The 23427-nt window shown below is 36.7% G+C and overlaps 2 protein-coding genes across 9 annotated transcripts in view; one reads left to right on the top strand and one right to left on the bottom strand.

Annotated features, from left to right (window-relative positions):
- The window catches only part of RO60 (Ro60, Y RNA binding protein), a 28143-nt gene extending 16111 nt beyond the window's left edge, over window positions 1-12032 (top strand). For both annotated transcript variants that reach the window (XM_026517357.4, XM_044390682.3), the window contains exons 6-9: window positions 2470-2586; window positions 3578-3691; window positions 3979-4125; window positions 5740-12032. In XM_026517357.4, the coding sequence (XP_026373142.1) occupies window positions 2470-2586; window positions 3578-3691; window positions 3979-4125; window positions 5740-5892 (531 nt within the window). In that variant the 3' untranslated portion in view covers window positions 5893-12032. The remainder of the gene's footprint in view (window positions 1-2469; window positions 2587-3577; window positions 3692-3978; window positions 4126-5739) is intronic.
- Window positions 12033-16082: 4050 nt separating this feature from the next.
- GLRX2 (glutaredoxin 2) overlaps window positions 16083-23427 on the bottom strand; it is a 28495-nt gene continuing 21150 nt past the window's right edge. The window contains exons 1-5 of one of the 7 annotated variants that reach the window (XM_057315577.1): window positions 22543-22631; window positions 21813-21963; window positions 19614-19677; window positions 17241-17417; window positions 16083-16373 (exon numbers count right to left, since the gene is read on the bottom strand). In XM_057315577.1, the coding sequence (XP_057171560.1) occupies window positions 16242-16373; window positions 17241-17417; window positions 19614-19676 (372 nt within the window). In that variant the 5' untranslated portion in view covers window position 19677; window positions 21813-21963; window positions 22543-22631 and the 3' untranslated portion in view covers window positions 16083-16241. Of the gene's footprint in view, window positions 16374-17240; window positions 17418-19613; window positions 19678-21786; window positions 22087-22542; window positions 22697-22926; window positions 23043-23427 lie in introns of those variants that run through there. The other 6 variants (XM_057315578.1, XM_026517366.4, XM_026517361.4 and 3 more) reach the window with 6 other exon arrangements.

The following is a 23427-nucleotide window of genomic DNA, read 5'->3' as shown; positions in this document are numbered from 1 at the left end:
AAAGTACTGGAAGTTCTAGCAGTTAGGCAAGAAAAATAAGTAAAAGGCATCCAGACTGAAAAGGAAGAAAAATTATCTCTGTTCTCAGATGACATGATCTTAAAAGGAGAAAAGCCTACAGAATCCAGAGAGCTTAGAGCCAACAAACAAATTCAGCAAAGTTGCAGGATATAAAACCAATAGTCAAAAATCATTAGTATTTCTGTACACTAGCAATGAACAATCCAAAGGCCTTAGCCTTTGATTAGCCTTAAGAAAACATTTCCACTTACAGTAGTATCAAAATAAATAAATAGGGGCGCCTGGGTGGCACAGCGGTTAAGCGTCTGCCTTCGGCTCAGGGCGTGATCCCGGCGTTATGGGATCAAGCCCCACATCAGGCTCTTCTGCTATGAGCCTGCTTCTTCCTCTCCCACTCTCCCTGCTTGTGTTCCCTCTCTCGCTGGCTATCTCTATCTCTGTCAAATAAATAAATAAAATCTTTATAAATAAATAAATAAATAAATAAATAAGTGACTTAGGAATAAACTATGAAGGTGCAAGATTTATAAACTGAAAACTATAAAACATTGCTGAAAGAAGTTTAAGAAGACATAAATGGGGGGAAAGACATGGTTTGGAAGACTTGTTAAGATGACAGTACTACCCAAAGCAATCTACATATTCAGTGCAATTCCTGTGGCATGTTTTGCAGAAATAGAAGAGCCCACTGTAAAATTTATGTGGACTTTCAAGGGATCCCCCAAATAACAACTAATCTTGAAAAAGAAAGAACAAAGTTGGCAGACTCATCCGTCCAAACTTATGGGTTTCAAAACTTAGTACAAAGCTACAGTAATCACAACCATGTGGAACTGGCATAAAGGCAAATACGTAGACCAGTGGAATAGAACGCAGAGGCTAGAAATGAACTCTCACATGTGTGATAAATTGATTTTTGACAGTGTCAAAACAGGCCAGTGCAGGAAAAGATGGTATTCAAAAAATAGTGCTGGGGAAACTGGATATCCACACACAAAAGAACAAAGTTGCCCCTTTACATTATACCACATAAAAAATTAAAGTGGATCAGTGACCTATATTTAAGAGATGAAACTACAGAACTCTTAGAAGAAAACAAAGAGTAGAAGTTTCATGACATTAGATTTGGCAGTAGATTCTTATATATGACACCAAAGCACAGGCAATAAAAGGAAAAGTAAATGAATTGGACTTCATCAAAATTTAATAAACCTTTTGTGCATCAAAGGACACTATCAGGAGAGTGAAAAGATAACCTACAGAATAGGAGAAAATATTTGTGGAAAATGTATTCGATAGCTTTTTAATGTTTAGAATATATATAAAGAAGTGCTACAACTCCACAGTAAAAATACAAAAACCCAATTCAAAAATGGGGAAAGTACTTGAATAAGACATTTCTCCAAAGAAGATATCCAAATAGCCAATTAGCACGTGAAAAGATGTTCGGCATCATTAGTCATCAGGGAAATGCAAATTATTGGTTCTTATCAAAAAGCAGAAATAACAAGCCTTTGGGAGGCTAGGAGAAATTGCAACCCTAGTGCATTGCTGGTGGGAGTGTAAACTGGTACAGGCTTTTGGAAAACAGTTTGGTCCTTCCTCAGAAAGTTAAACAGCATTACCATGCCATCCAGCATTTCCACCACCTATTTATATATCCAAAAGAATTGAAAACAGAATCAAATGAATGTTCACAGGAATACTATTCACAGTAGCTAAAAGGTAGAATCAACCCAAGTGTTCATCAAGAGATGAATGGATAAACAATATACAGTACATACATAAAATGGAGTATTCAGCCTTACAAAAGGAATGGATTTTGAAACATGCTACAACATGAACCTTGAGGGATGAACCTTGAAAACATTATACTAAGTGAAATAAGCCAGACACTAAAGGACAGGTATTATATGATTCCATTTATATGAGGTATCTGGAATAGGCAAATTCATAAAAAAAGTACAACAGAAGTTGCAAGGGACTAAAGGGGGATGGGAATGGGGAGTTATTAATGTATACAGAGTTTCTATTTGGGATGATGAAAAGGTTCTGGAAATAGATAGTGGTGGTTACATACCATTGTAAATGTAACTTAATGCCATGGAATTGTACCCTTAAAAATGATTTAAATGGAATTTTATGTTAATTATATTTTACCACAAAAAAATTTTGCTAAAAACTCTGTTTACTTTATGAGGAATGATTTCTAAACAGGAATATGGTAACGTCTTTAAATAAAATTACTAAGTAGGCTATCTTATTTTCTTTGTTTTTTCCCCCTCTAGTAAATGCTAAGCATTTTCAGGTACTTGTCAATTAATTGGTAAATCAAAAATCAGGTCTTTTATCTTAGAAGTCTTTCAAGTGAAAGATGAGTAAATATTTTTAGAAATCTAATTGTAATTTCTGTGATTGCTTTTAATGATTGTTTTGATTTTTTTTTAGACAGTGGAGCCAACTGGAAAGCGTTTCTTGCTGGCTATTGATGTCAGTGCTTCTATGAACCAAAGAGTTTTGGGTAGTGTACTCAGTGCTAGCACAGTTGCTGCAGCAATGTGCATGGTGAGAACACCTAAGACAATTTAGAATTTTTGCCACCCTAAAAAATGTTTAATGTGGGGCAAAACTATAAAGTTAGATATGATCAACAATTATGTTTTCACTTGTTTTTGTCATTTTGCTTTATAAGCAAAGTTTTAAGCCTGGGTGGCTCAGTCAGTTAAGCATGCAACTCCTCAGGTCACAATCTTAGGGTTGTGAGATGGAGCCTGCGTCGCGCTCCACACTGAGCATGGAGCCTGCTTAAGATTGTCTCTTTCCCTCTGCCCTTCCCCACTCATGTGTGCGTTCTTTCTCTCTCTCTCTCTCTCAAAAAGAGAAAAGTTTTAAGTATATTGTATGCATACAGTTTACAGGTATATTTACAAAGCATGTTTAAAGAACAATAGAAATTTTAATTTTACCAAATATTAAATATTTATGTATTGTTGAGAAAGTTTGAGAAAGTAGATAATGCTTAGAGAAATTATTAATAAATATAGAAGTTAAGAGATCAAGAACTAATATTAACAGTCAGACTTTGGTTGTAGCCTGACTCTGTCACTTCTCTTCTGTGGCTTTATTCTTTATTTAATAAAATGAGAAGAACATATACTCTATTTGCTTCAAAGGATAGTTATGAGAACCAATTGCTTTGTAACAGCTTGTGAAAGTACTTTGAAAGCTGTACTATTGTTGTGTAGTTCCAAAACAAAAATAAGTTTAGAAATAAACATCTTTTAAGATTTTATTTTTTTGAGAGAGAGAGCACACGAGTGGGAGGGAGGGGCAGAAGGAGAGGGAGAAGCAGACTGCCCATTGAGCAGGAACCGCCCCCCCAATGTCGGGCTCCATTCCAGGACCTCGGGATCATAACCTGAGCCAATTCAGATACTTAGCTGACTGAGCCACCCAGGCGCCCCAAATTAAATATCTTAAAGATGAAGTTTTATGAACTTCAAGATATTGTATTTCACCCAAATCTGCTGAAAATTACCACCTTTGAATTTTTCAGGTTGTCACACGAACAGAAAAAGATTCTTATGTAGTTGCTTTTTCAGATGAAATGGTACCATGTCCAGTGACTACAGATATGACATTACAACAGGTTTTAATGGCTATGAATCAGGTAAGGAACTGTTTTAAGTTTACTTATTTAACATGTGTTGTATAGTAATCTTATATTGATGTCATGCCTGATATTAGTAAGTTGATGAGAACAAATAGTTTTATCCCAATTTCCCCATGAGCACAAAATAATAAATATATACACATGCTTTGAGAAGGTCTGTGTATTAGCTATAAGCAAAATGATAATGTAAAAATAGTATTTTTAAAAGTATTTAATTATTTCAGAAATCTCAGTATGGAAACTAGGACACTTGAATTCTTATCCATGTTTTTGTTCTGAGTTAGATCCCAGCAGGTGGAACTGATTGCTCTCTTCCAATGATCTGGGCTCAAAAGACAAACACAGCTGCTGATGTCTTCATTGTCTTCACTGATAATGAGACTTTTGCTGGAAGTGTCCATCCTGCTATTGCCCTCAGGGAGTATCGAAAGGTAAAATTCTAATATTCTTTCTTGCCCAAAATAAGACTCAGTTCTCAAATATTCACTATGTTTTTCCAAAAAATACTGAAGATAGTTCTGTGCCTTTGTATAGGGATACAATGCCAGTTTGACAGTACTTGAAATAAAAAGTATTGGCTATACATATATGATTTATTTCAACTAGTCCCAACTCTATACATTACTAAAATATCCTCTGCAAACTGATTTTGGTAATAATAAAAGTATTTTACCTTAACTATTAATTTTTAGTAATTCATTGTGCTCCTTGAAAAATTAAAGTATCATTTATGAATTTTGTTAAAAGACTACATAAAATTAAAGCAAAGCTATTATCTGTGTTTTAAGTTTTATGGCTACTTCTGTGTTCTAATCAGTACTCTCCAATTGAGCTCCCTAAAATAATAGAAATGTTCTTTATCTACAGTATCCAATGTGGTAACCACTAGTCACTTGATATGACTATCAAGCACTTGAATTGTGGCTAGTGTGAATAGAAGAACTAGAACTTGATGAGGAGTTCTGGTTCTCAAAATGTGGTTTTCCTATCAGCAGCCTTAGCCTGGGACCTTGTTAGAAATGCAAATTCCTGGGGCGCCTGGGTGGCACAGCGGTTAAGCGTCTGCCTTCAGCTCAGGGCGTGATTCCGGCGTTATGGGATCAAGCCCCACATCAGGCTTCTCCGCTATGAGCCTGCTTCTTCCTGTCCCGCTCCCCCTGCTTGTGTTCCCTCTCTCGCTGGCTGTCTCTATCTCTGTCAAATAAATAAATAAAATCTTAAAAAAAAAAAAAAAAAGAAATGCAAATTCCTGGACCCCATGGTAGACCTGCTGACTGAGAAACTGAAGAGTGTGATTGTAACAAACCCTCCTGGGGATTCTAATGTGTTTAAGTTTGAGAAAAAGGGAGAGAATAGAATTTGTAGTCAAGGTAGCCTGGGTTCTGAGTCTCGGGTCTTTCTCTTTTACTAACTGTGGACCTAAGCAATATTATTTAACTGATACATGTCATAGGTATTTAATAGTACTACTTACCTTTTAGAGTTATTATAACAATTACATTAGTTACTTAAAGAGCTCATTATGGTATATGCTATATTGTATACTCAGCGATTATTGGTTTTTCTCCAAAATTCAATTATTTTAACCTTGAATTACAGCTGTAGAGAACCAAGTTCTTACATGTGACATGTATATATCATATATAACAAAACCATAGACCAAAAGTTGATAATCGCAGAGAAGTACTTCTTTATATATACCCACACACACTGCCCCAGTGTTTGATATATTGGTAAGAATATCTGGTGCTCCCAAATGTCCTGACAGTTACCATAAGTAGAAAGTCTCTAGGCTGCATAAGAATGCACTCTATGGCCCATGGAACAAGGAAGCAGGAATTTCAGGCAGGCTGTATACACAATTTTATTTTCTGTTCTGAAGATCACAGAGTCTTGCCCTGAAAGATTAGTAAATTTTCTGGAGAGAAAAAAAAATTGACTTTAAAATGAAAAGTTGTGATAGAATTTGAAGTGTTTTAATTTTAGAGATTATTTGCTTTTGCTTACATAAATTTTTTAATACATATTTTGATCTTTTCCTACAGAAAATGGACATTCCAGCTAAATTGATTGTTTGTGGAATGACATCAAATGGTTTTACCATTGCAGACCCAGATGATAGAGGCATGTTGGATATGTGTGGCTTTGATACTGGAGCTCTGGATGTAATTCGAAATTTCACATTAGATGTGATTTAACCATAAGCACCAGCATGATCTAGGAGGTCTGTTGCCATCAGTGATCTCGCTAAAAATATGTAGCTACTTCCCAGCTAATCTTAATCCAATGAAAGATGATAAGATGGTAGTATAGTATATGCATAATGGAAAACTTACCTTACCAAAAAAACAAAAAAAAAGGAAGGAAAAAAAAAAAAGATGAGCCCAAAGTTCTTTCTGTCTACTAAACTAGCTCTTGGGAAATAGCTTCAGAATTCACTGTAGCTCCCTCTATCTAACAGAGAACTTCATGTTGATAGACACTGTAAAATAGTCAAAGAGTTTTGCTGTGGTGAATAATCACATTTTTACTTAAAAGAAGTGAGAGCCAAAAGTTTAAGTAGTTCCATTGTCATGTCACTTGTTTGAAAAGTGCTCAAAAGTTTTCTTAAATATTTGCATTGGGAAAGGACAGCTGTGATAATGTCCAAATACTCTGAAATGCACTGGACCATGTTACTGTGATGGAATATGAAATTCATCTGTAAATTTTTATAACAAGGGGTTTAAAAAAAAAGACATTTGATTAAATTATGAACAAGTTTTAAAATTCCTTGGAGTTTTCTAAGATCACATAAATAGCAGCTTTCTTACTCCGTGAAAAAGATACTTTGAATCTGTTATTTTATTTACATTTGTAGGATTGTTACATTAACCAGAAAAATAGGGGGAAAGCCCTGAGAAAAAGACACTAAAGTTTGTGTCAGCTGAGGAAATCTGTTTGGTTTGCTTTTTGTACGTTTTGGTCCATTTTATTGCTGAGAGTGGGGGCATGACTTCACAATTTGTGCTGAAATACAACAACATAGCCATGTGTAGCCACACTTTTTCTTTTTTCATAGTCTTACCAAATGAAAACAAACTGTTTTAAGCATTTAACTCTCCCACTCATAAATCTGAAAGTATGACAATTAAAATCTCAACTGTAACCAGATTAGCTTTTTCCTTACTTTAAATATTCTAATTACCTTTAACTATTTTTTTAGTCAATTGTAAATGGGTTTTATATATTTTCTAATTGTAAACATGTCAATGACTTATCTCTGTCCATTATTCATTTATGGCAAAACATTCTTTTTGATAGTGTAAAAAATAATAATAATAAAGCAAGCTAGGTCTTTCATGTTTGAAAGGCAACTTTTGAGTAACATTACCACTAACCAGTCTGTAAGAAAATTTTTTTTCTATTTTACTTGTATATATTAAACTTACTTTTCATTACACTAAAGTGCATTATTTTCTTGAGCAAATGTCCCTTCTTTCTGGGGAGGTTTAACCTATTGAAATGCCAATATTTTTGCTCATAATTATATCATGGTTACGAGAACATAAAATTTCATAATAATGATTTACTGAGGATTTATAAAGCCCTTCTCACTGTCCTGTGAAAAGTCAAACTAGTAGATGTAAATTATAGCCTTCTGTGTGCTTAGCAGTTAGAGGTTTTGTTTTGAGGGCAAAGGCGGACTTCAGTAGCATTAGAACTTGTGAAGATATTTTCCGTTGCATGAGGAATTTGGGCTCTGGAAGTGAAAACAAAATGTCTTTTTCAAACTTATTTGACATATTTATGCTGGCTCTGCTATAAGCCATTCCTTCAAGGCAACTGGTAGCAATTTGTAAATGTTGTGATTTACCTGAGATTTTGTTATCAACAAAGTAGTGTCTGCACACCACCACCCCCATACGTTGCTTCTGATGTCATTCTGTTTTTTGGCCCTCTGTCAAGCATTGGATGTAAGGTGTACCTACTTTTGATAACATTTATATGTTCAGATTGAACTTAAAGTTTAAATAGCCTAGTAGAATTACAGTTTTTGAAGTTTCTAAGTAAACCCAAGATCTTTTTAAATTAAAAATTATAACATGATCTAACTTTTTATTCCTAATAGAAATGTTAACTGGAATATAGCATAAAAGTTTATTTCCTTCACTTATGTACTATTCCTATAGTGCTTTTAGATGTTCACAAGCTAATCAGTCTATCAGAGAAGTAAGAGTTGATGTGGCCTTTTTGAAGTATGTAGGTGCATCTAATTAAATGGATTAGGATAAGATTTAGGGAAGAAAAAAATCTGAAATTTAAAAGGTGATCTTTAAAGATAGGTTAGGGATCCAAGGTCTGAAATGGTATGGCTTTGGAGTACTGGATCTAGCAGTCTTGGGCTCTTCATCCCCATTCCAGCATTCATCTCCCCACAAAATGGGAAGACATGGACTCACAAGAGTAGAAGATAAAATAAAATTATTCAAGACTTTTATCTTTTTAGGTATTAGGAAATAATGTATCTACATGATTGCTTTAGGAGTAGAACAACAAATTATGAACATGTAACTTTTGTAGTTCATAGTAATCCTCAATTACAATTAATGTCTTAATAACCTATGTTGCTATATATAACATAGCCCTATAGAAAAAATTTTAAAACTGTACCTCATTATGAATAAAATGTACTTAAGTGATAAGGAAGTTTTATTTTCTGAATTACTTTTAGGATTATTGCTATGTTAATACTTAGGGAAATGTTGCTTTAAAAACAATTCTAAGAAAAATAAACTTTATTTCCTAGGAAATATGTAAATATTTTCAGGGTATAGTTACAATTAGTGAAACAAAAACCAGTCTTATAATCCTGCCCTTCCTTATTAGTTAAAATTTCTTGAGAATTCCATTTATTAACACTGTTACATATTATTGGTTAAATCACTGTTTTATGGGAACATTAGTGAGGAAGATGGATGGATAGTGAATGGAATTTAGTGTTACCCCTCTGGAACCTCTTGCTTTTATCTTACTATGTGTTTGTAGACAACCAGTTTAACCTTCAATTTTGTTATCCTTGAAATGTGACCTATCTTGATGCTTGGATCGTAGAAGAATCAATGATTTGATATCTGTATAAAAGCTTAAATTAGGAGGAGGGCTTGCAATACAAATTAGAACTTTTTTTAATTAAAAACAGCTTAATAGGAGATACATGTTTCAAATGATAAAATGTTTTCGAAAAACCATTCAATAGGCTCAGTAATTCATTAAAACATTCCTGTTCTGAGTGGGAAAATGTGGAAGAAAAATGTTTACAGTGAAGGTGAGTATTATTGACTAGAAGTCACTGTTGTCTGATCAAGAGAAAGTAACATATTCCAAGTCTTAAGATCCACTTGGATACTTAGAAAAACTTATATTCTAAATGAAGAAACACTATTAATAAGCATTTGATTAACCTTTTAAAATAACAGGTAAATCTACAAATGATAGTATATCATTTTATCAGGATTTTGCCCTCATTTTCTGAGATTTTGCAAAAATAATATAAAATTATTTTGGAAATTTAAAGCAAAATTTCTGATAAATTGGAGGATCTGACAGTTAAGTGAAAAACATTTTAAAAGCACATCTAAACAATAATTGAAGTCATTGTGATCAGTTATTGGACTTACCCTAATTTAACCTAAAGATTTCATATCCACAAATAAAAATTTCTTGAAAAGTGGTGCCCTTAGAATGTTATCAAAAATGAAAAATTCTAGTTTTATATGCCACAGATTTGGGATGATTTGTTGAAGCAATATCCCCTCTAGAGAAGCGTTCTATAGCCTCAGTATAAACATGCACAAGGAAGAATTAGAAAAAAAGATAAGCTATGAATTTAGTTATATTTCCTGTACAGATTTTATTTCACATTTCCCTATTGTCTGATTCCTAATCTTATTTGTTGGAAAATTATACCTTGGTTTGTTTGTTTTTTCCTTAAAATTACTTTATTCTGACATTTTTGCCTTCTGTTTCTAGCCCTGCTCTTATCTCGGTAATAAAATGAAAGGAAAATCACCCATATTTAGAGTTGGGATGAATCTCTTTGCAGATTTCCATTTGTTCCATACAGATTTAAGATCATATTTTTCCAAATTAGTAATGGGCAGGTCTCTCGGAACAATAATTGGATTAATATATTTTCTCCCCAAATCAAATTTTATTGTATACCTTTTGTGTTACATGGTTGCAAACATTTTGTGGCCTTTAAGAATATTCAGCCTTTGTTTGCAATTCTACATCTACTTTGCTCTTAGAAAAAGCACTCTTAGAAAAACAATTAACTGAACACTCAGAAAACAGCACATCTCATGTTCATATTTCCATATAAAGACCACTTTCAAATCTTTCATCTACTAAGTACTTCACTGAGCTTATATATACATCATTTGTGGCATACAAGATCTTGTAAATAACTTGTATTCACATTTAACATTTTTTTAACTGGTAAGATTTTTATTTGCTTTTGAAAAATTACAAAGTTAATTTAAAAATTCTATGGCAATATTTTTTCATGTAGAAATCTTATGTAGTTAAGCATACTGTTTGAATAAAATTATAATAAATGACACATTATTCTAAACCATGAAAGTATCAAATTATATTGGAAATTGGTAGAAACATAAACTAGAAGAGTTGCACTGCAAAATTCTATTACTGAAATTAGATGATTGTTTTCAATGGTTATGAATTTTATAAATACAATGAAAATACACAAAAGCTGTTTCTGAGCCTAACGAGATTTTTACCTTTGCTTCTTAATTTAGCACCATGTGTCATATGAATTTTACGAACATACATGATACTGAATTTTAAAATACATTTAGATTTCTGTACTTTTAGAAGTTATCAGAAAACTTTGAACAGAAGAAATAATAAGTTAGCTACATTTCTGCTTGATTCACTTAATGAACACTTGGACTGTTGAGGGTAGTAAATGAGGTAACGCCTTGCTATTTTATATATCATTATCACATAATTGATAGAATACTGAAACTTTTTTTGAAATGCTTAAGGCTTTATTTGTAGTGTAAACTTTAGAATCCATGTACAGCCAAATTAAGTTTAAAATATTACACAACTAATGAATAGTAATCAAAAAATATTTTTGTTGCACTATTATTTTAAATATGGACTATATATGATGTGGTTTGGTGTGAGTAGACAACATTTTTGTAATGCATTTGAGTTTTTTTTTTTACTTCCTTTATTGCCAGCTTCTGATAATGAAGAAATTCTCCAAAGGGTTGAGATACATGAAATGATCTTTTTAAAAAAGTTGGTTGGGGGAGAGGTGTTATAATCTAGTTCTAAACTGTCCGTTTGTTTTATAAAGGCTTTGATTTCCGTAATTGACCACTTACTGAATATTTAAATTACACAGAATAATGCCTGCATAGAATAAAATTTAAGTATGCAAGAGCCTTAAAGTGAAAAAAATGAATCTTCTGACTGCCTTAAAATGTGACTAGCTCTCCAACAGGCATACTGGTTACTTTCCATAGGGTCTGTTCATTAAGTAATGCCTTAATAGTGTTAGTGTTTCTGAAGTACAGAACTCAAGGGGTCTTTTAGAGCTTTTGCTTTTACATAATATGAAAATTAACTTAAGTTTTAAAACCTGCTTAGTTTAAGCATCTATTAATAGGATAATCTGGGTACACTGATAACGTTCTACATACATGACTGTTAACATCAGTAATATTTTGTGGTAGTTTAAGTTTTTTTTATTGTTTGGTATAACAAATTATCCAAGAAGCTGGACTTTGTGTAACATAATCTCCAAGGACCAAGCTGCATATTTAAACACTATGAATGAAAAACACAGTTGTACAGTTTCAAAAATGATTACTTTTTTGAGGGAATTTTTCAAGACAAAAAGCAAATACTTTGTTTTAAGCCTATAAGCAAATTCATTCAAAAAAGTAAATATAGTTGTAAAACATTGCGATTGTTGCAATAAAAAGTATCCGGGCCAGTCATTTGTTTAATTACATTCATATTTTTACATTCACTTTGCCTTTCAAAGCCGGAATATTTTATAAAACTGAAAGAAAACTTTAAATTGTCAAGCTGGTGCTTAAGGATACAAAGTTTGATTTATATAAGTTTCATTTCAAAGGAGGGGACCCTGAAAAGAGGGGTGGGGGGTTTCTTAGGTCTGTTGATAAACTTACTGATGCTTTTTTGTCTTCCATGTTTTCACTGTAAATAATATACCTAACAATGTAATTTTGCTGTTTTCTGATAGAAAATGGATGAAATACTAATGAATTAAATTTATTTCATGATAAAAGTTTTCACCAATACTGTGAAATCTTGATTTTTCTCTCCTTTTCTAGCCTTGCAAAATAGCATACTGAATACATCATTGTAGACATGGGGTGCAGATGCACATTATGGGAACTGCTTCTGGTCAATTGTATTATTGTAGGAATTGATAGATACACCAAATAAACTCTATGCACATCAAATAATGGTCTTCATTTCTTTAAAGAAATAAGAATTTTAAGGTTATAATATGCCTTATAAAACCTAAGGCTCTTAGTAATCTGTTATAAAATTTGAATAAGATGAAATTAGTTTGATAATTAACATTAGCCTTATAAATGCCTCTAATTGTATATATTTAAAATACATGTGGTTGAGGAATCTTTCCCAGTGGATTACTGGATTTAACCAAAATGCATATTTTTAAAGAGTTTTATAACAGGATTCTTTTGTGAAGAAATTACTCAAAAGTTACCTTTGGGAAAAGTGATGCTAACATCAAAAATCAATTATGTAGGGCGCCTGGGTGGCTCAGTTGTTAAGCATCTGCCTTCGGCCCAGGGCGTGATCCCAGAGTCCTGGGATCGAGTCCCACATCAGGCTCCTCCACTGGGAGCCTGCTTCTTCCTCTCCCATGCCCCCTGCTTGTGTTTCTTCTCTCTCTGGCTGCCTCTCTCTGTCAAATAAATAAATAAAAAATCTTAAAAACAAAAAATCAATTATGTAAACAAAAAGTTTTAGTGCCAATGCAGACCTTTCTTGTCTCTCTAAATTCCCATAAAACTTCTGAAAACTTCTAAGATCTGAGCATATAGGTTCTACAAAAGAGTAAAAGCAAGTTACATCAGAATATACCTACCAAAACCTTGAACATTTGGTTGATTTTATAGTTCTATATTTAAAGATGACAGCAGTTGCATGGAGAAAGTAAGATCACAAATTATGCATTTCTTCATGGATAAAGAAAACTAGACTTAACAGTACGTGGTTAAGCAGCCCACTCTTGATTTCAGCTCAGGTCATGATCTCGGTGCTGGGATTGAGCACCGCATTGGGCTCCCCGCTCAGTAGGGAGTCTGCTTCAGGATTCTCTCTCTCTTGCCCCTCCCTCCGCTTGCTCTCTTGTCAAATTTTTTTTTAAAGTTTAAAAAAACATTTATCCATATTAAACCTTATCGAGAAGATGCGACTTTATTGTTCAAATGGTATTTTTTACACTAGTAAACAATCCAGATCCATTTAGACAAAATACCAATTTTTTTCTCAACAGCTTTTTAGCTTCCCTATTAGATATTTTGGCAATCCAGGGATAAATTGATTAGTGGTAAAATGAGAAACAGCTCATTTTTTAATATTAGTAGGCTACAGTAAACCGTTTATCTTCCAAATCTTAATATTAAAAATTAAATACTGAAAAATAAGATAACATTACCTTTTCTTAAACTGATCACCATTTTCTTCTTTCTAGCCTTTGGTTCTGGAAAAACAGCTGCTGGGATAACTTGTATCTAGTTTTGCCTTAGATTTATATTATACTTTTATCAAGCTGAAGATACAGTGTTACAAACTAAATGTCTCCCCAAAATTTGTATGTTAAACCCTGATTCCCCGTATGATGGTATTGATGACGGGGCCCTTAGGAAGATGATTAGGTCTTTAGAGTGGAGCCCTCCTGATGGTTTAGTGCCTTTGTAAGAAGAGACAAGACAGTTTGTTTCTCTCTGCTGCCATGCGGACACACAGAAGATGGCCATTTGCAAACCAGGAAGCTGGCCCACACCAAAAACCAAATTAGCACACACCTTGATCTTGGACTTCCCAGCCTCCAGAAATTTAAGAAATAAATGTTTGTTGTCTAAACCATCCAGTCTATGGTAATTTGCTATAGCAGCCCAGGATAAGACATAATGAGAAGAGAGAAGAAATGTAAATACGCCCCTCTAAAATCTTAACTAGGATGTTGGAAAATCCTGATGGGTCCACAAGAAAACCATACATACTTCTGAGCCACTGTGATTATAACAGTCATTACATTTTGAAAAGTCTACTGCCTAAGCACCATGCGGTGTGATTTACATTATTTCCATTTCCCAAAATAAATAGGAAGATGGTATTATCTGTATTAAAAAGGAATTTATCATTCCAAGAGATTGTCACCTACCTACTGGTCACACCTACTGTGATGTGTGTTTTGAACATCTCTCTGTCTTAATAGGTATTAATCACTGATTAATGTACTAAGAATGATTTTCTTTCACTGAGGATTTAGTGGTTTGTTGTAGTCCCTGTCCAAATCCCTCCCCTTTCACCCTAGGCTTTGTAACTAGCTCCTTTCAGTTAAAACTAAGTAAGTATTGATTATCTGAGATGGGTCCGTCAGGGCAGCTGCTCAGCCGGACAAGACTGCCCCTCAAACCCTGCCTCAGGCACCAATCTGAAATCCAGGCCGTCACCTGTTATTCTGACTGACCAGCTCTAGATTAAGGGTTCCAAGGACTCTGGGACAACTGATTTGCTAGAATGGCTCACCGAACTCAGAGAAACATTTACTTACTAGATTACTGGTTTATTATAAAAGGACATAGGAGGAACAGCCAGATGGAAGAGACGACATAGCAAGCATGTAAAATTCTCATTGGCACAATGCAAAATAAAGGACTAAAGGACATGCCATTCTCTGTTCCGTTCCAGTGTTCCAATTTACCACATGAGAATGAAATAATACAGACTCTAGCTTTACCAAGGTCTCCTAATGGCAGTCTAATAAATCCATATATGAAGCATCATTGATGGCATATGGCCAAAAAAGTCACCAGCTATCTCCTGCAGAACTGTCCCAAATTCCTTGGTCCATCTTGACCAGAAAGCAGAAGCACATCTCTTCCCAGCATCTGGCAATCTGCCCTAATGACTCGATGGGATCAGCTAGGAAAATGCCTCCTAGAAAATGCACTTAAAACATTATTTTTGATAAGAAGCTTGAAAAAGGGATGTGATTAATCAAGTATCAAAATATTTTTAATTATTTTTTTTAAGATTTTATTTGACAGCACAAGCAGGGGGAGCGGCAGAGGGAGAGGGAGAAGCAGGCCCCCCACTGGGCAGGGAACCTGTTGCGGGACTGGATCCCAGGACCCCAGGACCATGACCTGAGCCGAAGGCAGATGCTTAACTGACTGAGCCACCCAGGCCCCCCTATTTTTAATTATTCTAAAATAAGACTTCCTATAGAATAAATCTTGTTTGCTAAGTTTATGTGAGATAAGATCAGTCTGAATCAATCACAGAATTGAAGAATACCTACATTCGAAATTAACAGTCTAACCTCCCACCCAATACTTGGCTCTCTTAAAGGAAAGTTTCCAACAGCCTTTCAACACATTTTGAAAAGCAGAACTTTCCACCTCACAATAAAACTCAAGTACATTTCTGAACTATTTCAAAAATTCATACAGTGCTGAAATCTTCCTCATAATTTCTGCCCCCTACATACAGTTCTGTTCTCTGGAACTACTAAGTCATTTGGTTTCTCTGAAATTAACTTCATTCCATCCTACAAATTTAATATACTTCTTTTACTCTGGAAGTACAAAGTGTGAAGGTTTGTCATAATATAGTACAAGGATATTCCCACTGAGTTGACAACTAGATCTGGGAGAACCTTCCATTTTAAAGAGAAATCATAAATCAGTCCTCACCACTGAAAGCCATAAAAGGTGATCCTTCTGAATACTACACAGAATAAATAATCCCAAATGCTTACCTTCTAGCTCTTGGTTGTAAGATTCATACATAAATTATTAATAAAACACATTCTTATCTTTTGATACAATTTCACCCCTATAGTTTTAAATACCATCCCTTTGCTCAAGAATTGGCAAGTAGGGGGCGCCTGGGTGGCTCAGTTGTTAAGCGTCTGCCTTGGGCTCAAGTCATGATCCAGGGCTCCCTGCTCAGCGGGAAGCCTGCTTCTCCCTCTCCCACTCCCCCTGCTTGTGTTCCCTCTCTTGCTGTCTCTCTGTCAAATAAATAAATAAAATCCAAAAAAAAAAAAAAAAAAAAAAAGAATTGACAAGTAAGAAGAAGAGATTTCCACAGCAATTTATTGTTCATTAGTTTTACAACTTTTTCAGGAAGATAATTTACATATTTAAAACATCCTCAAACATTTAAAAGGCATTATCAGGCATTATCACTTTAAATCACTGACATTTTACTAGCAACGCTATGAGCACCTACATCACTAAAATTCTTTCCTCTTACTTTTTTTTAAATAACACTGATGAACTAGTGGAAGCAATTTCCCTTCTTTGTGAAGCCTATGAGTGTCAGTTGCACCTCCAATAAAAGTTCCATTGATAAATATTCTTGGTACCTGTTGGATAAACAAAAGATTAGGTGTCACTCTATTTTCAGAAGTAAGACCTTTCACATAATAATAATAGATGTTCATACTCTGGGTCCTTTTATGGGCCAAGCACCAGACTCAGCTCTTTCACAAAGTACTTAAATCTTTACAACCCTTGAGGTAGGTACTAATTTTAGCCTTATTTTGGAGGGAAATGAGACATGACAACTTGCCCCAACTCACAATGATAAATCCAGGGCAATCTGACACTCAAGCCTTTCCTTCTAATTGCTATGGCACATAAATCACACAGCTTGTAATTACTGTTTATGTTTAGTTTATATCTGTTTTGTTTATATTTGTTTACTGAAAGGGAAGATTACACTATAAACATCTTCCATGCACATAGAAACAAGAAGGAAAATAGCAACATTATGTATTTTCCTGATAATGCACTTCATTGAAAAAATGCATATGGTTGGACAAATTTCAGGAATCTAAAAACATGAAGAACTAAAGCACCCCTATTAGCACAGTAACTGAAGACTGATCCATGGTCTGTACTGTTCAAGCAAAGGGAGGAAGGATTTCGTCTTGAGAAGAGTTCCAGGAGGATCTCAAAGATTCACAGACAAGCACTCCATCACCCCACCCTCCTAGTCAAAACACACACACACACGCACATATGGCAAGAATAAAAATAAAATGAATGAATTCTGCTGTTCCTCAGTCTCTGAATCTTGTTCCCAGATCTGCCATTTCTTTATCCATGTAAGATTCTCAGAGGATGAGAGAGAGAATGCCTGGCTCACTTTTCTTAACACAAGGGTCCAGGCTCTAGGAGACCCAGGTACCACCTATTCGGAGGAAAAGCACCATAGAGGATACACTCACAGTTCTTTCACCAGTCATTTTGTAGAGAGCATCTTGAAATTGACTTCCATATTCAAGCATGTCCAATTCCACCACTTTATACTTAACATTCATGTCGTGGAAAAGTTTTTTTGCCATTGTGCAGTAAGAACAAGATGTTTTTGAGAAAATCACCACACAATTATCAGAAATTGTTTCCTGAAGTCAAACAAACAAAAAAATTTTTTTTAATTCCAGACATTACCTTCTGGAAAGAAATCATTATTATAGTGGAAAGGGGATGGATTTTGGAGTCTCATGATTCAGTGCTCAAACTAAGTCTCCATCATCTATTTTCTCATCTGCAGATTGAGAGTATTATTCATTTAAAAGAGATGTTTTTAGGGAAAAAGGATATAACAGATGCAAAGTTGGCATGGAGTGATAACAACAATAATCATAGCCAATTCATATACAGCAAACATGTCTGTGTGCGAGACACAGTTCTTAACACCTGACCTTTTACTAGCTCATGTAAACCTCACTATAATCCTGAGATAGTTCCTATTATCATCTCTACTTTACAGACGGGGAAAGTGAGGCACATAGGAAGGTAAGTGACTTACTCATAGTCCTCACCTAATAAGAGCTGGAAAGCTGAAATCTGAGCCCAGGCAAGTCTGATTCTGCAGCCCAGGCACTTAAACTGTTACATTGCTTCTTAAATACTCGGTGGGTGTTTAGGAGTTAACTCCTTACCTTAATTTGTAATGGTGAGAACTGATATGTGATTTCTATTTAAAATGTAAGGCTTTCACTGATCCACGTATAAACAATAGCTTACCCCCTCAACTTCCATTCCTTCCTATATATCTATATAGTTAAAAATAACTGTCATTACAGCATTGATAAGGCATTTTTATATTGTTGTTTCTGGAAAAGTTACTACCAGAAATGCTGATTCAAAGGATTTCAGGCAGAAGTCAGAAACTTTTTTTTTTTTTTTTTAACTTCCTAGATGATTCTAATATCAGCCTGGTTTGGAAACTACTCTCCAGGCCTTTATCACAAATACCATGAGATTTTGCTATGCATCTGCATTGCTTGTGAAATTTGTTTCTAAATATATGAATATTCAGGTCCTTCAAGAGATTCTGGATAAGTAAGTCTATCACCCAAGCACCTGCCTAGGTTGTTCTTATGTGGGTCATAAGCAACACCTTCAAGATGAAAGCCAAAATTCAGTAGTATCCAGGCAAAGTAATTCTAAAGTTACATCCATCCTTGGGTGTCAGTGGTTTTAAGGCACAGTCTAGCTGTCTGCAAGTTGGTCTATTTTTATGCTTTCTCTTCTGATTACTCATAATATTCAATATAGAAGTCTGTCTCGGAGAAAGCCAGCCATACCAGACATGTATGAATGCATCCATTTTATAGATGAGAAAACTGAGGTTGAGAAGTTCACAATACTAGGATTTAATCCAACCTGTCCCAAAACCAAAGCTAGTGCTCTTTCCTCCACCATGCCACCTCAGGTTATAGGCACACCGAGACCATCCTGCAGAGAGAGCTGAGCATTCTGGGTCCTGACATACAGTAAAAACACTGATGAAGAGATTCCAAAGTGAGTTGAAACTCAAGATGACAGTGCCAGAATGTCTTGAACAATCCTTCTCACCTTCTCTCGAGCTCAACCTTGCTAAATTTTCATGATTTTGTATTCTTGTTTTAAAAAGGGAATTCCCTCACAACAGGTTTCTAGCATTGCTATTACATTCATCGGCTGTGAGCAAATACTTTTTTAGCCAAATTAATTAAAGGCAGAAATGTTATATACGTGGTGGTGGTTGGTGGTGAAGAACAGAGAAAGAAAAACATGACTATGTCTTGGAGACTGCAAGGGAAGGAAAACATACATACCAGAGAAGATTTCTGAAGCAGAATGAACTGGGTTTTGCAGTGAAAGAGAGGAAAACAGTACCTAGCAGCACATGGTGTCCTTGAGAGGATCATTTCTAGACTAACTACAGCATACTCAGTTCTGTGTTAGGGGAGAAAGCTGTTAAACAGCTTCCCACGCCAAAATCAAACCGTACCTCTGGCTAACAGCAGCTTGACTGGTATCAACAGGAGACCTGAGGTAAGTCTGAGGGAAAGGAAGAGCTAACCTCACAGACCAAACTTAGAGGGAGAAAAGACATCATTAATAATAGATCTCATAAATTTTGACTACCAATATGATCTAGAATTTTTCTGTCACATGGATTATTTTGATAGCAGATTTTAAAATACACATTTAGTAATTCATGTGCTGAACTATGTCAGGTTGGATACTGAATAAGCATGTTAAATGTGTAAAACACAATTCTTTTTCTACAGAGGAAAGTTTTTTCCTATGTCTCCCACATCACTCACTTGAATCTGATTCACAGGAGCAGTTGCTGACTTCCCCAAAGATGATGATGTGCTGTTCCCCATCCTAAAAAGAATTTTAAAAGGCAGTGCAGCTTTAAACATTAAAGATAATCATTAATGATAATAAAGCAAATGAAATCCATTTGAAGAAAACCTGATATGCAAATATATATCCAAATCTATGAAACAGAAAAAAGAGTTTTACTTATTAATACAAAAATGCCAGTTTACAAAGTACTATTTACAAAAACCAAAAGGGACTGTGTGCCTCTCTAGCCTCCTAATGTCCTTAATTATTTGGTAAAACCACATTTACTGTGTTTAAACCCTAACACACTCTTATTTCTGAACACCAAATTTTGAAAAGACTGTCCTAATGATTGAGATTAACCTGATCATTAGTTTAAAAAAAGTTTCTATCTTCATATTAAAATATGCCAAATCTCCATGAACACAGTGACACAGAGAACCTACAAAAATCCAAAGATTTTAAGGAAACTAAGGTATGTCAGCCACAACATTCATAGCTCCAAGTTTCCCAATCCGTAAAGTAGGAATAATAGTCACTCCCACCTCAAAGGGTTTTATGAAGATTAAATGAATTGATAGAAAGCAGAACAGTGCCTTGATCACTTGCTCAATAATGTTTAACACTATTACTATCATTTCCTGATTACAGGGACCCTGTAGGTATGTATTATCCAAAACCCAGCTGTTGGGAGCTTGTAAAAGGAGGCATTCGTTTTAACAGGAATATATTCACTAAAATATTTTAGTGTTTTATATGATCAAATCTCTCTGCCTACCCCTAGAACTTTCCCCATCCACTTCATCTTTCTTGATCAGCCAGCCCCTATTGCATTGTCCAAACCATATCCAACATCCTGATGCAAACTAGTTAGAGCAAAATTACAAATCTTAGAAAAGAATCATAGAATAATATGGGCTTCAAAAGAGAATTACTCGAATATCTAAAGATTAAGAGAATAAGATAAGGAATTGAAGTTTCAAATATTTCCAAAAATAGTCTCCTTATGATTATGTTCCAAATTCAAGTTTTGATAGAAAAACTTCTCCTTCCAAACACTTCACTCATTCATTTTGAGGCATTTAAAATTTAAATGCTGGGGGACCTAGCTGGCATAGTTGGTAGGGCATGCAATTCTTGATCTCGGGGCTGTGAATCCGAGCCCCACATTGGGTGCAGGACTTACTTTAAAAAAATTTAAATGGATTTTTTACATGTTATCCTTGGATGATGAGCGCCTGATCTACATAGCCGTGCCCTGCACACTTAGAGTAAGGATGCTATAACAAACATCACTTCAGTAATTACAGAGTTAGAGGCAGGAACTACTCCAAGGGAACATTATAACATTAGAACTCCCCAATGTTTACAATCTATTACTCCTTGCTTCCCAATAGTTAGCAAGGAAATCTTTAAAACAAAAAGGGCCTATGCACTTATCTCAGGAAGGGGTTAGGAGTAGCATGTGAGGGAGACTGCAAGCAACTTAGGCCAAGGGCAGAGGATGCCTGTTAAGAAAAAAGCAGGCTGAATTCTTGGAGCGCAAACGGGGCGGGGGGGGGGGGGGGGGGTTAACAGGCATGGCCTGGACCTAAGAAGGTGCTTTAGTGTAATAAGTCAACAACTTATTTGGTTATCAACTAAGAAAACAAGTCCTTTTCATCTCTGGTCCAGCATCTAACCATCATCCCCAAACCACCTACCACAATATTTACTACTGAAGCAGGAGTTCCAGTAGAACCTACAAACGCAAGTTATCTTGGGGAGTGAGAGGAGGTAGGAAGTGCATCTGAAATACCACCCCCTACTCTCCCAAATAAAAGAGAGTTTCTGGAAAGCACCTTTTTCCTTCAATTCTGGTTGAGCTTGGCAAAAGTTATTAATCTAGTAAGTAAACAGACATCAACAGAGAAGCGCACAAGAAACGTTTCACTTCAACACTGATGTACCCATTAGCCAGGCCACATTTATGGAGCGCCTCCTATACACTAAGTAGGCGAAATGCTAAATGCCCCAGGGATACATAGCTTTGGAAAACACGTCAGGGGCTCAAGGACCTGTCAGTCAAATAGTTAACACCATGTGGTCAGCGCCTTCCGGAGTGGGTCACCAGCTGAGAATAGAAAGATAATTAACAGTTCCTACAGTCTTGCAGATCTGGTCAGAGTTACCAAACCAGGCCGGAAGGAAGAGACTCCAAGAGAGGGATGGATGTACAGTGGCAGGCACAGCTATTCGAACTGGCAGAACGACCGTGGCGCACCGGCTCGGGCCTCAGGGTGGCACAGCATCAGCCTAGGCAGTGGGTCCTCCACGGCAGGCCTGGGAGCGAGGAGCACAGGGAAAGCCATCCTCGGTCTAGCCAGAGGCGACATCTACAGGAGTAAGTCACAGTCCCCATCCTCAAAGACTGAGCCATTTAGTAGGAAGCGTCCCCTTCACTTCCTGCGGTAGGGTTGCCAGGTTTAGCAAATAAAAATGCAGAACGCTCGATTACATTAGAAGTTCACATAAAAAGCGAGTAACTGTAAGTCTAAGTATAATCGTGCAATATTTGGGATACACTAAGACTAAAAATTAATCGCTGTTTATCTGAAATCGCAATTTATGAGGCGGGGCGGGGGGCGGGTTGTCCAAGTGACCACGACTCGGGTATTTTCGACCGAAGAGTCACAGGATCCGTAAGGAGGCACAACCGCCTAGGGCATCATTCACACACACACCCCTTCCTGGGCTCCCGCCGCCCTCTGAGGGCCCTTCGCTGACGGGACACTGGGCCCACCCTGGGCCAGGGAGAGAGGAGCCCGAGCCCACCGCTCAGTCCAGACCCCTGCGAGGCCTCCGCGCCAAGCCGAACCCCCCACGCCAAAGCCCCCGTGTCTTGCCCGCCGCGCCCCGTACCCAGAGAACGCAGCTCCTGCCGCCCCGCCGAGCCGGCCCGCCGAGCCGCTCCCGCTCCGAACCAGCCTCGTCCCCCGCAGCGCCGCGCGGGGCCAAGACATGGTCCGACCGCCCGGCCGCCGCGCGCGGAGAGGGTGGAGACCGCGGCGAGGGAGAGCCCGCCTCCGCCACCCGGCCCTGCCCCCGCACGCCCGGCCCCTGGGCGGCCGGGCCCGCCTCTCCCCGCCCCGCCGGGCTGCCCAAGCGGCCGCCGGTCTTCTCGGCGCGGCCGCGTGAGTCTTACCAACGCAGCGGCCGGTGCCCGGCGCCCCGAGGGCGCAGAGTCGGGGGGAGTGCGGGACACGTGTAGGTAAACTGCCGTCCAGGCCCACGCCGACGCCTCACCTGCGGGCTTCCAGAGCTCGGCGCAGCCCTGCACCTGTTTCTTTAGGGGTTAGGGACGCTCATAAAGGCTCACAAGCCGGAGGAAACACCGCGTGGGGATTGTGGCTAACATTCTGGCCAAACGGAGAAGAAAAATGACTGTCCGAAAGAAAGAATCGAAATGCCTGGGATGTTTACATAAAGATGGTAACGTCATCACAACTTCCGGTCAGACAGGTGTTTCTGTCGGTGCAGTTGGAGCGTAACTATGTCATCTTAAAATTAGGCTGCTGATCCAGAACTCATATAGATCGTGGGACTATTAGATTTTACATCCGGAATTAAAAGAAAAAAGTAATACAACGTAGAATATTTATTCCAAAGAAAACAAAATTTGTGTTTATAAATAAAAATGAAATTAGAAGATAAAACTTGAACTAGCCCAGAGGTTATTTGCCATGACTGTGAAACTAGGTGCGTGCTAAGGACAACATTGGGCCACTCCTGGTAATGATAGCCCTT

Source organism: Ursus arctos, unplaced genomic scaffold (genome assembly GCF_023065955.2).
Source record: "Ursus arctos isolate Adak ecotype North America unplaced genomic scaffold, UrsArc2.0 scaffold_2, whole genome shotgun sequence".
NCBI lineage: Eukaryota > Metazoa > Chordata > Mammalia > Carnivora > Ursidae > Ursus > Ursus arctos.
The sequence above is the reverse complement of the archived record's forward strand: the minus strand, read 5'-3'. Positions and strand labels throughout refer to the sequence as shown.